The sequence below is a fragment of the Amblyomma americanum genome, chromosome 7 (assembly GCF_052857255.1).
Source record: "Amblyomma americanum isolate KBUSLIRL-KWMA chromosome 7, ASM5285725v1, whole genome shotgun sequence".
NCBI lineage: Eukaryota > Metazoa > Arthropoda > Arachnida > Ixodida > Ixodidae > Amblyomma > Amblyomma americanum.
Window position 1 is genome coordinate 154,618,219 of NC_135503.1, and position 16,174 is coordinate 154,634,392.

The window sequence follows — 16,174 nt, forward strand, 5'->3', positions numbered from 1 at the left end:
AATTTCTCTTGTGATTGGGGTCATCATTATTCGTAACGCTCTGGCCAAGAGGCTGCGCAGCTAATTCCTGTTGACGAGTGGCATCCGGTTTCTGCTCAGCAGTGTAGAGACACCGAGAGACTCTGGATGGCTTCCGTTTCTTTTCTAAGGAGCGTTGCATCATATACAGCCCCTTCTAGGACTCTTCTCCTGGCTGAACCACTGGCCTTTCCTCCCTCAAATTTTGCCAATAGTTTCCATTTGTAGGCGCGTTTGGTTTCGGATGGGGTATCCTGTTTGATTCGCCCAGAATGAATGGAAAGTCCATATCGTCTGCAGCTGTGCAAGAAGGGCCGTCTCTCACTCGGAAGAACGAGGGAGAATCGCCCTTCTTTTCATCTCGTCTGCTTTCGTCCTGCAGCTGGCGGCTGAGGCCGCTGTAGGGAATATACTCTTGGGTTCTGGCTCGGCAGTCCTTCTGTTGACGTTCCCCAACCGCCATTTTTCTGATCGTAGTCATGTTCAGCATTATGGGACATCGCTTTTATCTCTGAGGCAGCTGCGGAATATTGCAAGATGCTGTAGCGAACACACTGTTCGTAAAACTTGTTCAGAATTTATCGGCATCATAGAAAGGAACTCGGTCCTTACTACGCCGTTTATGCGTAGAATAAGACCGCGAACAAGCAAGTCGTTTAGCCGCGAGAAGTATTCTGGGAGTGCCTCTGAACGTGTAGCTATCTCGCTGACTACTACGTATGTTTTTTTTTCGCCGGCGTGCAGTGCAGCGGAAGGTGCCCCAGGACACGAGCTTCACGCGCGGGGAGACGGTCATCCTGCCGTGCGAGACGAGCGGTGCGCACGTGGCCACCCACTGGACTCGCAACGGAGCACAGCTGCGCACCGGCGTGGACCGGGTCACCATCCTGCCCATTGGGTTCCTCACCATCAACGACTCGCGGCCCGAGGACAGCGGCGTCTACGCGTGCGTCGCCACCGACGTGGCCAAGAACTGCTCGCGCTCCTTCTCCGCAGCTGTGGCCGTCATGCCCAAGTCGCGCCTCCAAGAAGGTCAGCACCTGAGCCTGCCGCCATCCGCGAACGCCAGCGCCGCCGCTATCCGCCACGGGGCGCCAGAAAAATAAAGCGTACACTCCTCCGCTGTGCAGAGCGGCCCTTCTGAGCCTGTTGCTTGTGAGCACCAGTAGTGGTGCTCGCGCGCGGGGTGAAGAGAACTTGTACGGTCTTCAGGCCACTGTCTTGAGGACCGACGGCGTACTTTAAAGCAGTGCATCAGGACGGGTAAATAGCTAGGGGTGCTGGTGAAAACGCCAGGAAGCTGGCATTGTTGCTGTGCTTTAGTCTTTAGCTTTGGGATTTAGACGAGTCAAGATACACATCAGGAGCCTAATATAATCAACAGCTCAAGAAATTTACAAATTGTCCATGGCCGTTGAACTTGCATTTATGCTAAAGCCGTTAAACTCCATCCGGCACTCAGCTGCCTATGCTTATGAGCTTCGCTGTAACCTCCTCACTCCACTGCCAAATATACGCGCTTTTCTAAATGACTTGCGTCGGGTGCTCTAAAACTTTCAGTCAGCGAATTGAAATATTCTAGCCATTTCACAAATATATGCAGGGTGCACTGCAATCTTCACCGCTTATGGCCCCGCCTGGTGCTTTAATTGCAGCTTGTTGAGTAGCATCTTCCCGGCAGTAGACTGCCGAGCAGGCTTTGCCTTGAGGGCTTGGACAGTTTCATTATGCTTTCACGATTTTGCATATTGTACGCGTTAGTTAGTCATCCCGGCTGAGTCCTTGCGGGGGACTCAACATTGGGTGGATACATGTTTACACTTTCTCTATCAGTATTCCTGCCTTTCCTCTTCTTCCTCCTCTATCAGTGTCGCTAGAACACCATTTTTTGCTGTTGTGGGAAAGTTTTTCGCATCTGTTTGCCGTTAAGAAGGTGAATGCATTTTTTTTTCACTTTTTCCTGCTGTTTTCCTACTTTTTCTTTCATAGCAGAGTTTTCCCAGCAAAAAGGGTGGCTTCCAACTCAGCGTGGTCACGTGCTGCGGTCATAAGAACAGGCGCTGGTGCCAAAAAGATCGGGATGCGGAAGTTGAGCGCTAGCTCTTGATCCCTTCCAAGAACTACCACAGCCAGCAAATTGTCCTTCAATGACTTCGGCATAAGGAAAATCAATACATGATGTGAACAAGACATATTTGCTGGCCAAGCCAGCACTTACTGAGTTGGTGCCTGTTGCTTGTTTGAAGGAGAATTCATATTGAGATTAAACTTTAGGAGCAGTTACTTCATAAACTGCACAATAGAGTACAGATTAGCGCTAAGCCACTAGAAAAATGTCGGCTGTTGCATATGCCTATATAACAAACGCAGTCCATGAAAGGAGTTCTGAGGGGTGTTTCACACAGCCTGAAAGTAACCGCACGTACTTTGTCCTTAGCCGAATGACGACTATTATATTCTCATGCAACTGAGTACGCATGGCCCGTTTGCCAAAAACTGCGTTTACGTTTCGCGTATATTATATAGCGAAAATTGTTAACATAAACGTACCCTGCGCCATGTGCTTCAGCCGAGGATGTCTACTTCCATGACTGCATGGAGGTTATATCTAATTGCCGTATTCTTTTTCTAAAATTTACAAGTTTGGTACTGTTCCTAGTGCCTAAAGAACTCCAGTCACATTTTAACTGCAGCTGAACTGTCAGTAAGCCTTTGTCTCTTACTCCGCGTGCGTTTATTGATTTTGATACTACGAATTATTAGACATCTTCTTTATCCTGAGAAAAATAAAAGGGCTCTAGCATAGAAATTACCGAATAGGGCGAGCACATGTAGAGAAAGTCGAGTGAATTACGTGATCCACTTACATCCACCTAATTAAAAAAAAATATCCGTGAAGCAGCGGATGAACTGTGTGTTTCTGATACTGTGTGACGACTGCCTGGTGTGTCTGTCCGTGCCCAAAAAATGTCGTTTGGGATTCGTGTGCAAAACGCTAGTGCATTTTTCCGAAGAATCCTTTGTGCCAGCCGTTCTCTAGGCAGTTGCAGTGTGTTCTTCAGGCGTTGGTCTTCCTAAAAACTGCTGTCTAAATCTTACGCTCACAGTTAACAAAAACGAATAAGGAGACCAGCGCAAGGAAGCCTAGAAGGGGGAGCTGCTTTTCTTAGGTGGTGCAAACGCAAGCAGCGGACAGCCCATAAGAACGGAGCCTTTCATGGGAAGTGCATAATCCGTACCTTTCGCACAGCTGGCAGGGGGGGGGGGGGGGGGGGGGGGTAGTGACATGAGACAAGAAAAGGGGGCTTCCACACAACGTTCATATACAAAGGAACTTGTCTTCGCCGGTAGATTGCGATGTAGACAAGTCCCCTGGTGAAAAGTAGCGACAGCGGAGCAACGCTTCGCCCTCCGTTTCGATGCGCCCTGGAAGAGGGTGGCGCTCGGTCGTCGGCGTTGAGCCCGTTGTCGTCTCCCAGTGAACAAGGTGTGCATCCGATTCGCGTCCCAGCACATGACATTCCCTGCCAGCCTCCTTCGGCCGCCCTCTGGCCGAACGTGCTCGACTTGCTAACTCTGCGCCTCCGTATCGCAGTGTGCGGCCGCGTGGACCTGGACAAGGCGAACGCGCCCGCTGAGCGGATCTCCGGCGGGCACGACGCGCCCAGAGGAGCCCACCCCTGGCAGGTAGGGTCGGTCTTTTTATCGGCTGGCCGCGACCCTCGCAGCGACGCCGCCGGCGCTGTTGGCGTCCCAACAGGCGGCGCATGTCCCCTCGCTCGTCGCGCCGCTAAAGAAAGCGCTATCTGGGCATCGGACGCCGCTGCGCAGGAAAAAACTGGCCGATACATTTCGCAATGCGCGGTTTTCCTAGGAATCGCCGATGCGTGATTGAGCGCGGCTGCCCGGGTGGTAAACACAGCGTCCTTCGGTTGGTTTTTTGCTTTCCTTTTTACGGCGTATGACCCGCCCCCCGCTGGCGTTCCGAAGCTCAGAAGGCTCACATACCAGCCGGAGGAACGCGATGACCCTTCCCTCCCGTACCGAGTCGATTTATATCTCACGGGCGGAGGGGGGGGGGGGGGGGGGGACGAGCTTGTGCGCACTTGAGTGTAGTTTCCGCTGCCACTGTAGGCACCGGCGCTGAAAGTAATTCCACGCGCACGAAGGTTGTTTGTGTTTTGAGACCGCGACGTGCGAAATCCGACTTACACAAGTGATCTGAGCCCAAATGTTCCTAACGACCGGGAAAAAAATACGCCCCGTTTTCCTTCGCTAACGCAGGTCACGGCTGCTCGCGAACCTTTAGATTCGCCTTGTTCGTGTCAGTGCACAGCTCTATATGCTTTTTTTTTCCTAAACATACGAGCGCAGAGAAAAACCGGAAACCCAAGCACGTTATCTTTTTTTCTCACTCGCCAGGCAAGAATGCATTTGCAGCTGAAACATTATTTCCTTCCTTTCGTTGAACTCTGGACAGCCAGAATGCGAAGTGCCCGTTGATTTCAAAGCACCCCAAAAGACCTGCGCTTAAGTGGCGCCCCTTCGAGGCGGACCGGCCGCAAATTTTCGATCAGCCTCTATTTTCCGCTTCTGCCTCTGTACGCACAACATTTACACAGTGACGAAATCCATGCGTTACGCAAACTTATCGAGATTTTGTGCAAGACGCTAAATTACATATAGAAAACAGGAAATCAGGATGAAGACTTTCCTGTCTGCGGTACGTGAGGGAGTTGCGCAGGTCATCAACACTGGACCATATATTGTCGTGTTTTTCGTATGATTGCAACTATGGAAGTTGAAGTTTGTGGCAGATCTTTCCTTTTCTTTCCTTCTTCCTCTCTCTCTTCCTTCCTTCCTTCCCTTCTTTCAGCCGCCGCGGTGGCTGAGTGGTTATGGCGCTCGGCTGCCGGCCCGAAAGACGCGGGTTCGATCCCGGCCGCGGCGGTCGAATTTCGATGGAGGCGAAATTCTAAAGGCCCGTGTGCTGTGCGATGTCAGTGCACGTAAAAGAACCCCAGGTGGTCGAAATTTCCGGAGCCCTTCACTACGGCGTCCCTCATAGCCTGAGTCGCTTTGGGACGTTAAATCCCCCATAAACCATAAAACCTTCCTTCCTTTCTTTCTTTCTTTCTTTCTTTCTTTCTTTCTTTCTTTCTTTCTTTCTTTCTTTCTTTCTTTCTTGCTGTCCTTCTTCCTGTTCTTTCTTCCTGTTCTTTCTTTCTAGCTTTCCGGCTTTCTTTTTTCCGCTCTTTCTTTGCTTCTTTCTTTCTTTCTTTCTTCCGCTCTTTCTTCGCTCCTTTCTTTCTTCGTTCGCTTCTTTCTTTCTCTGCACGATCATCAACTTTGCACAGCGTGCCTTAGACGTGAGCTGGTTCTTCAATCTGGGAATGCGCTTTCCTTTCCAGAAAGCCCTATGAATTGTAAAAAAACCAAAGAGAAACATTAGGGCTGCCCCGTACCTGATGCTTTTATTCGCAGCACAAACGTAGCAGTGCTCGTGCATCTTCTTTTTTGCGCTCAAAGAACGTGCAGTATTCTCAGGTCGTGTGTTCAGTTCTTTCACCATTTTCCCATTGTTTTCTGGGTTACGAGCCGTCAGTTCTATTTCAGAAGCATAACTATATACCTAATAGACGGTGTTTGTCTTTTTTATTTACCACGCTCTCGTTTTAGTTTTATTTGCTCTTCACTGTTTACTCGATTCCTATTTTCGTCGAAGCAGCGGCGGTGCTTGAGTGGTTAGGAGCTCGGCTGCTGACCCGAAAGACGCGGGTTCGATGAAGTCCACGGCGGTTGCATTTAGATGAAGGCGAATGCTAGAGGCCCGTGTACTATGCGATGTCAGTGCAAGTTAAAGAACCCCAGGTGGTCGAAATTTCCGGAGCCCTTCACTACGGCGTCCCATAGACTGAGTCGCTTTGGGCCGTTAAAACCCATAAAGCAGAACTTGACCAAACCAACCGATTTCTGCATGTTAAATAAATAAACAGTAAATAAGAATAGTCTTCACACGTGTATCAATGGAGTGTTTCCACGATACTCTAGGTTTTAAAGCAAATTTATTCAGTCCCAGATGAACTACTGCAGTCTTAGAGCAAGAAGGCAATGTACAGTCTTGGCCAAAAGTCTTAAGACTTTCCGCTTCAGCTGCATAACAGAGTCATTACGCCTGGATTAAAGACATAATGACCTTGAAATGCTAGCGGAAGGTTTCCTCTTGTGGTAGAGAAGCTTCCTGTTTGGCTTGTGCTTTGAATGATCCGCTACAAGGAGAATTCTACGAACATTCATTTCGCTGGAGCTGGATGCTGTGGCCTTAAGACTTATGACCAAGACTGTACATCAGGATCCGCGTCAAAACCGTTTCGCCGCAACGGTATACCTTGCAGTGCGGAAGGCGCGCAACATCTTCACGCCGGTCTTCGCCACTGTGTAGCCTACTACTGAGTTTCCAAGACGCTACAATGCCTCCATACGCTTTTATCATGCACGTATGTGGCACCTCATTTGTGGTAAATGTGCAAGACAAAGAGGAGCTTTTGTTTTGCTCCTTTGTTACCACAACTAGACACCAAAAGCTGCGAATGCTTCTCTCTAATTAGCTTTAGTTTTCCTTTCAGTGCAGCCATGCAGCAACTTTGTGCGAAGCATTCACAGACTTGCAGTCTCAGCACCATTTGCATTCAGCTAGGTTTTCCTTTCTGCAACTGAAATGCAAGCTTTTCTCGTCTATGTCTACATTGTGTTCTAGCAATGTTTTTGTTTAGACAGTGTTTTTCCTTTTTGTGCCTTTGCTTAAAGTGCTTGATTTTCGAGCGTAGCCCAAATTTCTGACGCATTTCATTCCAAACCTTGCAAGCAGCTCTCGTAATGACGCCGACATCATGGTTGTTGTGGACTCCTGCATGCAGTTGAGCTGTACGGGTGGGCAGAAGAAAAAGCTGCAAATATTTTAGTTTGCAAAAACAGAACATAAAGGAGCCAGTTTGAAAGGCTCCTTAAAACAGAATCCCATGACTTCGGTAGGAAGACAGAGAAACGCACGTCAAGGCTAATTATTCTTTGAATGGTAAGTCACTGGTGTTCCTTAAAATAAGAGGGTTCTTGACCCCAACTGCTAAGTTTACCTCGGTACACCGGTTCCGAGTGTATTTCAGGCATGCATACCTTTTATACTTCGGCATTTAGATATGCCGGCTCGATCGTAGCATTGGCACTATATTTCCATTTACTTCCATTTTTTGTTACCTTAAAAGCCGGAAGGCAGCACACAAATTGAGAGCTAGAACAAAATTAGCCTGCAATGAGAAGAAATTTGTAGGTAGGATTATAAATACACAAATTAATATACAATGACTACAAAAACAAAGTACAAAGATACTAGAAAAGATAAGCGCAGCCAAAAATGCATGACATCAGAAAACAAATGACATTCATTAGCTAATGGGCACAAATTAGGTGAAAGGAATTGGCACTTCGAAAACTGGGCATTTAGTTCATCACGGATATAATTTACGTTAAAGCAAGTTTCGAATCTCTTATGTGTTGATGAATTTAAAAATATTTTATAAGACAGCGGCAGCATGTAATGCGACAAGACAGGAACGATGAGAGGGACGGTTTTATTGCTATGGCGCTTGTTTTTACTGAGTAGTAGGAGGTTACGCATCGGGAGGCGCGATCTTTCAACTACACCTTCAGGGTCACTACAACAACTACAGCGTCAAGGTCAGCGACGGGTTATGATTGTGATGGGCGCCAGCTGGACGTCGCGTGTTGCATTTTTGCCCGAATGAATGTTCTGCCAGTGTGTGTGTTCAGATTCGCAGCTTCCAGGTCACGTTTTAGACAGCCAAACGTGCGTGAGGCACTAGCGCAAATTTGCTGAAAGCGAATTTTTCGTACTCATTTCACGCTCTGCGTCCACATTTGTACATGTGACCTGAATGCTGTCCAATTCCTGTATGCAAGGCGCATTATCCACAAATGTGACCGCTAAATAAATGCTCAATTGTCCATACTCTTCCGTGATACCAGAAACATTCCTTGAAGATGCATTCCTCCGTGATTTCCAGAAGGTCTGGTGCGGCTCCGATGAGCGCGGATTTTATTTTCATGGTGCTGGGAGCATTTGCTTTCTTCAAGTAATGTGACAGGGATAACTGAAATGCAACATGAGCGGGATTAGTAATGGATTGATGCAGCTAGACCAATGACGATGATAACTGGTGCTTTGAAAAGGCTAAAATGTGTTGATTTGTTTAAACAGTGACACCTTATGAGAGGCTTAAGTCAAAAGAAGTACAATAGAGACCCTGAAACGGGAGAACCTTTGCAGAACTCTGCTCCGGTCTCGAACTGTGTGGCGCCGGACCCACACACAGTTCATCTGAGGCAGCACCAGCACTCTGCGAGGCCGTGGTTCATTGCTTGCCAATGCTGTTTCTTTTCAAGGTTTACCTCAATATAGGATACATGTTTCCCGCAGGCACTCCTTCGGTACCGCAGCGGTGACGCCTTCTGCAGCGGCAGCTTGGTGAGCGAACGGTACGTGGTGACCGCTGCGCACTGCGTGGAGAACCTCCGCACTCGCACGGCCCAAATCGAAGTGGCACTGGGGAAGCTGTACGTGGACAAAGTGGAGCCAGAGGAGCTGGTCACCGATGTACGTGACATACGCATCCACCCCAACTACCGCCTGGTCACCGTCGACAGCGACATCGCCCTGGTAACTCCTTATAGGCTTTGCTGCTTGGGCGAGCCGTTTCATTCGTACACCAGAGCAGAACAAAGCGTGCAGCCACCATCTGATGAAACACACAGATAAACGCAAAGTTGAGGCTCACGTTTTGATGCACATTTTTTGTGTGACGGAGGGCACGTGCTGTTTCTTTGGCGCCTTTAGCGTAATCGCTTAAGTAAACCGAGGAACCTCCAATGCACTATCGATTCGACCACACGTCGATGTGTGGCATGGCGCAGCATGGTGTTTGACTATAGTAATCAAGATGGTGGTTACTTAGCTGATGCACGGAAGGAAAGGGGAAAGAATGCGAAGAGAAACGCAATAGCATTAGGTCCCTGTCCTTGATATGGATAACGATGCCCTACGGACGTCACGCAGAAAGGCTAGCACGAGCCCAGCGATGCCTTGCGTCGCCTTGGTCTCCCCTGGTAGATATACCCAGCTTCATTTGTCCGCGTTCCCCTTTCATAGCCTTGTGATATCCATGCCTCCACCATGCATTGAGGCAAAAGATGCTTAAGGAAACGGCATGAAGGATTCCCGGACTGTTAAATAATTTGCGGATATGCAGAAACAGATTATTAGCACATAATCACTCCAATAGTGCACCGGGATCAAGTCTGCATCAATGTGCCAAAGTGCGTGTGATAAGCAAAAATCGCGTTCGAGACCTAGCCGTGTATATCGACAGCATTACTCCCGAGCCTGTAGCCTTTCATCTCTCGTACATGTTGCAAACTGTCTTTGTATTTTTCACGTTATTCCGGCTGCGCAATCGATTATTTCACACTTCCTTCCATCAGCTTTTCCTTAATAGTTTAATGCTTTACCTCGGGTGCTTTGAATTTTGATACCCTTGTTATACTGAATGCAAAGTTTGAATTTAACGCACATTTATTTTTCGCTGTCCTCGTTCAAACATTCCGCAAGTCGCTTAATCGCCCGAGTCAGTGCGTCTATATGATTCACAGCTTATTCGATTCATACTTCAGTCCCGTCTGAAATTTAAGAGGAGTCATAACAGAACAGCTCGAAGTCGCATAATTTTGCACACGCCTTTGCAGATCACCACTGAGCTTTCAATTCAATCGAGTATTCCTTGACGCGCTGGATAAATGGCACTATTCGTAGCAATGTGCGAGGTTGTTGAAGCATAATTTACAATATGCTGCTTACCCTAACAGTGCTGTGGTATTAATATGTATTTGTATTTTAACTAAATAATTTTTTACTCACTGACTCCCATACTGCCATGTTAAAGCAGCTCATAGACAGGGTCGGGTTCATTATGACGCTTTCTTTACGGTTCTCCTATTATCCCTAACGCTGGATTGAAGATTACATTTCACGCACTGAAAGAAAGTGCATTTCAGGCAGCTAGCCACAAGATGTGCCACATGTGAGACTTTAATGCATATGCTGCCTAATTATTGCCCAAGAACACTCTGGCCACCTGAAAAGGCTACTGTGGAGAGTCCACTTCTTGCGGTATTCAGTTTGAACGCCTCGGTGAGATTTCCATCATGTTTTTAATTTTTAGTTTGTGAATGACATACTCTTCTTGATTCAGTGAGCGCACAAGTAAAGTTTACGTGTGCAATAAAGTCGTTCAGCAAATAAATATTCTAAATATTAAATGCTCTGGAATATAAAGAAAACCTCTTTCAAGTGGATCTATGCGAACCGTGTGTATCGCCTGGCATGCGAAAAAAATGCAAATGTTTTTCGTCTGAGATGAATTTCCTGCTATCAAGTGGCACTGAGGAAACTCATATAGAGTGTGTAAGAAGTGGGTAAACTCAATGGGAAAGAAGTCTACGATGAATGCGTATAGAATGGCCAAAACCGAAATCAGGATGGATTCACTTTACAGTGATTCAAAGGGCAATGCCCTATTCTTTGAAGCGGGATCAGGTTGGCTTAGAATGTGCGGATGCACGAAAAATATACCTAGTCGAATGATTCATATAAGACTGAAGTAACAAGCATATGCTGATAGAATGTCGCAGTATCAGTTCTGGTGTTGATGCCGCCAAGATCACCATCTCTCAGGTACTAGGGTTCAGTGTTAACGAAGGTAACATGACTGCGTCCACCGTATAAGGCTGTAAAAGACCGTTGAAAAATTGGTCGTTAAAACACAGGTAAGGGAAATATGGCAGTGCCTTTATGAGTGAAAATCGGTATATCCACAAACCATTTATAAGTTGTACTTAAGAATGGGTAAATTCCATAATACCGTAGTTAAAAAGAGAGTTTAAGAATTAAGTAAACAAATTTGAACCTTTTGGCGCTAAGTTACCGGTACTGACCAACGAGGCAGAAACGTTGAGGCTAACGAAAAGAGCTCAGATTAAGGTAAGGACAACGCAGCGCACTATGGAAAGGAAAATGATAGGCGTAACGTAAAGAGACCAGAAGCTGGCGGAGTGGGAGAGTGAACCAACGCGGCTTAATGACATCCTAGTCGAAATCAAGAGGAAGAAATGGGCTTGGGCAGGGAATGTGATCTATTGCAAGATAACCGCTGGTCCTTGAGAGTAACTGACAGAATTCCAAGACAAGGCAAGCGTACCAGGCGGCAGCAAAAAGTTAGGTGGCGGTTGAGATTAAGAAGTATGCGGGGGTGGGGTGGCCGCAGCTGGCAGAGGACAGTATTAACTGGAAAGATATAGGAGAGACCTTTGTGCTGCAATAGGTATCGTCAGGTTGCTGATGTTGATTATAATGATAGGCACATACCAGAGGGAGGCTCATATCGTCCAGAAATACACTACAGAAATTGTATTTAAGAAACTTAATTCCTCCAAACTACTGTTTAAGCTTTAAGGGCAGGATAACGAAATGTAAAGAAAAAATATCGAGTCCATCTGTCCATACTTATGGATGCCGTCGCAGGTGGAGCTTGCCGAGCATGTGCCCTTCAGCACGCTGATATCGCCCGTGTGTCTCGGGGAGTCCGACCAGATCGAGAAGGAGTTCTTCCTGCGCTCCAAGCAGAAGGCGTTCGTGTCCGGCTGGGGCCGCACCATGAACAACAAGCGCGCCTCGAGCCGCCTGCAGGAAGTGGAGGTGCCCATCCATTCGCCCGACACCTGCCGCCGTTCCACAAACTTCACGGTCAGCCCCGCACTGCTCGAGCGAGGCTTTCGAGTGCGGACGTTTCGCTCAGCGTGTTGCCTCTCTTCGTTACCCAAGCAATAATTCCTTGTGTTCCTGCCGTAGAGCTGTGTGCAGAGAGCACCCGTCTTTGCGGCTGTACTTCGAATGCTTGAGTTCCGTAAGTCCAAGCTGAATGGAGTGAAGTACGCGCCACGCGATGCGAACGATTAATTATATTAGTACTGCCGTGCAGCCGATCGCATTCTAGTTCGTGCGACGAACTTAATAAGAGCATTTGCACTAGCTGCGTAGAGGATTTTAGTGCGAAAGCACTACTTCACGAGGTCCAGTCGGCTCATAGCTTTGTGGGATGCTGGAGCTTGAGGATGACCTTGGGCAAACCATAAATGAATGAAATAAATATTGCCACGACTGGAATCCGAACACGTGGCTGCGTGAACAGACCACCTGCGCTGGCCACTGCGCGAGATCACTAGGCTATCTCCGCAGCCGATCACGCTAGAGTTGCCCTCTAGAGTTGCCTTAAATATAATAAGTAAATATTTAATCCCTAGACTGTCATTACCTCTCTGTGCGGAGGCGCGGAATGTGCTATGGAGCTGCACTGTCAGATTTGTTGGGGAAGAAAGACGTAATGCAGGCTGAATTAAGGTTGAGCATGTAAAAAATACACACAATACCTCAAGTCTGTGCAGTGGAACTCCCCGGAAACGAAACGAATTCTGAAACGGCTCCTGAAACAAATAAAACAGGCGCCAGATAACTCCGTTCGTTAAAACAAGTTCGCGTTTTTTGATCTTGCACTACAACCTTGGGTTCGGTCGTCTATTAGCAATAAATCACTGAGAGCATCACCTGAAATGTCACCAGTTATTCCAGACGGTTGCCCTCAACACTGGTTTATTCCCTATTAGGGAGAGAGATTAGGCCCGGTAATTGTCGTTTGTTTTGGCAGTGCAGACAAACGACCACACGAAAACAATGCAGGACACGGATGAACGGCGGACTGTGTATGCTCGACTAAAAGACGTTACATGTGCCATCTCCACCTATTTTTCCAGAATTTTCCTCACTTTGTGCTAAGCCCATCTGCGCAGTTTTGAAAAAAAAAAACTTCAATTTCATTTTCCTAGTGGGCACGTGTTCAAAGATTACTGATGGATTTGTTACACGATCCAATAAAAGAAAAAACAGTAGGTCCCAAGAAGTGCTTGGCTGGTCTCGCACCCCAGGAGAAGTGCCAAACAAGTCATGTAGACAATTCCAGGATCTAGGCATAACCACTAAAGGTCGGTATGTGTGTTAGACGTACAAGACCAGAGGTGAAAAGGAATTACTCAAAATGAGATTCAGCAAGGATGTGAGGCAAGTTCGCACAAGGCCTGAACAGCTGTGTGAAGCGTGCACGCAAACGGTATTCAGTGCGTTAAATTGGGACGAGCGCAGAAAAATGGTTTTCAGCGAGCGGCTTAGTAACGTCAATTTGGTCATGACATTGTCCTGCAGAGTAACTGCGGGAAGAATTGCAGCGCATGAATCATGACGCAGACAGGTAGAGCAAAGCGGTAAGAGTTAAACTTATGCGCGAAAATGGATTGATATGATATATGGTGAAGTGCAGTGAAAACATATATGCTTAAGATACGTATGACAAAAGGAAAGACAAGAGAAAACAGGAATAATGAATAACAGTAATCATAACAATTTTGGCGACCGAAAGCACAGACACATCCTGAAGGAAATAAATAAACTTGACACAAGGTAAGCAGAGGCGGCCTAAGATTTTGAATGGATGATTAGTTCTTCGCGGAATACTTTGCTGTACTAGGCGATGTTATGAGACAGTCTTTTGCAGATTGACTTGTTGAAAGTTGGAATGTGGCTACTTATGCGGGTTATCGTCTTTCAGGGGGGAGGTCGTCCGGAATGGGTGTCTAAACAGTATCTTTTAACGAGAGTCTACCTTGACATAACTTAACGTTAGACCACATTAGGTAAGCAGTGAGCAACAGGCTTTCGCAGCTGCGGTCACTCCGACTTCGGTTGACGCAGTGCGGCCTGAAATGCGCAGGTGACGGAGAACATGGTGTGTGCTGGCGCCACCACGGGCGGCGTGGCGCGGGACGCCTGCGACGGCGACAGTGGGGGACCCTTGGTTGCTGAGCGTGGCAGCCGCTGGTACCTGCTGGGTATCGTCAGCTGGGGCGACAGCGTGCTGTGCGGCTCCAAGGGCAGCTATGGCTTCTATACTAAAGTGAACAGGTTCCACGGGTGGATAAAGAGCATCATCAGCTGAACGAGCCCTCGCTGCGACGGTCACTGCTCGAGTGACACGCACCAGAACAGTCGACAACCCCAGTCAGTCCGGGGAAGTGCCCGGGTCGAACTGCTCTTCTCAGGACAGAGGACACACCTCGAAACCAAGCACAAACTCACACACGCGCAAGCGCACTCATTACTTACACTCAAAGTGCAAATCGTGGGCCCGACTCAACACTGATGCTCACATGAGCACGCTGTGACTGCTAGTTCCGCTCCGTCGGTAAAGGAGCTGCCATTGGGAGAGAAGGGCGTGTGGCGACCGTCCGGCGATACTTAAGCTAGTCTGTAGGGAGGAACAATGGTCAACATGGACTGGATGCATGGAGTTTGCCATAAAATTGCTTGTCTAGACAACAAGGAGTTCACACAAGCGTCATGCGGCACCGGTCCACTTGCCACCCTAACCGCCTGTTTTTCTCAAGCGTGGACTAACTCACACACACGTCGCCGCCAAAGGCAGACTCAAAAAGTCCGTACACACCAAGTGCCGTACGTTGCATGAACGTATCCTCAATGTAGCCGTCGGGCGCTTACTTCGGCACACAATCGTTTTTTTTTGTGCGTGTTTTATTTAAGGGGTGCATTTTGGAAGCCCGGAGTGGATGTGCGAATTCAGTTGTTTCGGAAGGAAACAGAGTGATATCCGAATCTCTCCCACGACGCCATTGGAATAAAAAGTGCGGCGCACAGTTTATTTAACGCAGCGAACCTCCATGGAAGCCATCTCTATGAACCATTAGGTCTAGCGGGTTTTAGCCTCTGTCTGTTCGACAGACGACGGACCTTTTTCCGGAGGACCTATAGTGTTTATCCTAACAAATCACTTCACGTTTGTGCTAAATCACGCGCTTTCTTGACAGTATATATTTTAAGGGAGTGCCGAAAACAATTGCTTCAAGTATTGAAAAATGTGCTGTGCTTTCTAGTCCTACGCGAGACAGTGAAGCTGGGGATGTCATTTAAATGACTGAGCGCTCAACAGCCTATTTTGCACCGACAGCTGCACAGCCGACGCTTTCCGGTTGTACGACCTCAGTGCCGGCGTTGTGCTATGTAGCAATCAAAAACCTGCGAAAATATCATTAGCTCTGCTATGTGGGGATTCTGTTCCTGACCTACACACGCTGAAAATTTCTTTCATCTTTTGCCCCGTTTATCTCCCTGCCTACGTTTAGGATAACCAACCGGGCGTTGCCTGGTTAAACCCCCCTCGCAGTTTTCAGTTCTCTCTTTTTTCCCGATCCATTCTCTTACCAGCGATATTGCAGCTGTCGAGCGACAATGCTTGGCAGTTGCCGACCCTGACGCCACAGGTAGTGGTTGCCAGTGACGAAATCCCGAAGCAATGCACGGCTACAAAATAGAATCCAAGGGCGGTCGAACGGCCTAGTTGGTAGTTCATATTTGGAAAAAATAGCGTCCGTTAAGGCAAGGTCTGAGGAAGATATAACGATACAGCGCTGTCTCCAACTAAAAGCCACAAATCATGTCTTCTTCGAAATGAAGCAACATAAATAATGAGTCCAGTTTTGTATGTTGCTTCATTTCTAAGAATACATGATTAGTCGCTTTTAGTTGCAGACAGCGCTGTGTCGTTATATCTTCCAGAATGCATGTCTTAAGGTGCTCTGTTTTTTTCCCAATAGGATCCAAGCCAGAAAAGGTAGTGGGTAATCACTGTGCAAACTGTGGTCACGTCCTTGTTGCGCGCCTAAGCAATGGGCGAGCAAAGGGGATTGGGGTGGGGAGAGAGGGGGGGGGGGGGGCTAAGTAAGCGTTCGTTTTTATTCTAAAAAGATTTTTTAAGCATTTGGCCTTGCAAAAAACTCAAGCTGAGCTACATGCCTCGTCCCAAGTGGGCAGCTCAGCCTCACCATAAATGTATTGCGAACGTGTACATTAAGGGAACTCCCTAACAAAGCGGCAGCCACCATCCCAGCAGTTGGAGTAAAACACACG

The 16,174-nt window shown here is 47.7% G+C and overlaps 1 protein-coding gene across 3 annotated transcripts in view; it reads left to right on the plus strand.

Moving 5' to 3' along the window:
- Window positions 1-15,292, plus strand: part of LOC144096695 (mannan-binding lectin serine protease 1-like) — a 105,493-nt gene extending 90,201 nt beyond the window's left edge. For 2 of the 3 annotated variants that reach the window (XM_077629535.1, XM_077629536.1), the window contains exons 9-13: window positions 763-1,050; window positions 3,614-3,705; window positions 8,513-8,752; window positions 11,669-11,890; window positions 13,965-14,326. In XM_077629535.1, coding sequence (XP_077485661.1) covers window positions 763-1,050; window positions 3,614-3,705; window positions 8,513-8,752; window positions 11,669-11,890; window positions 13,965-14,189 — 1,067 coding nt within the window. In that variant the 3' untranslated portion in view covers window positions 14,190-14,326. Of the gene's footprint in view, window positions 1-762; window positions 1,051-3,613; window positions 3,706-8,512; window positions 8,753-11,668; window positions 11,891-13,964 lie in introns of all 3 variants that reach the window. The other variant, XM_077629537.1, reaches the window with a different exon arrangement.
- The last annotated feature ends 882 nt before the right edge of the window (window positions 15,293-16,174 follow it).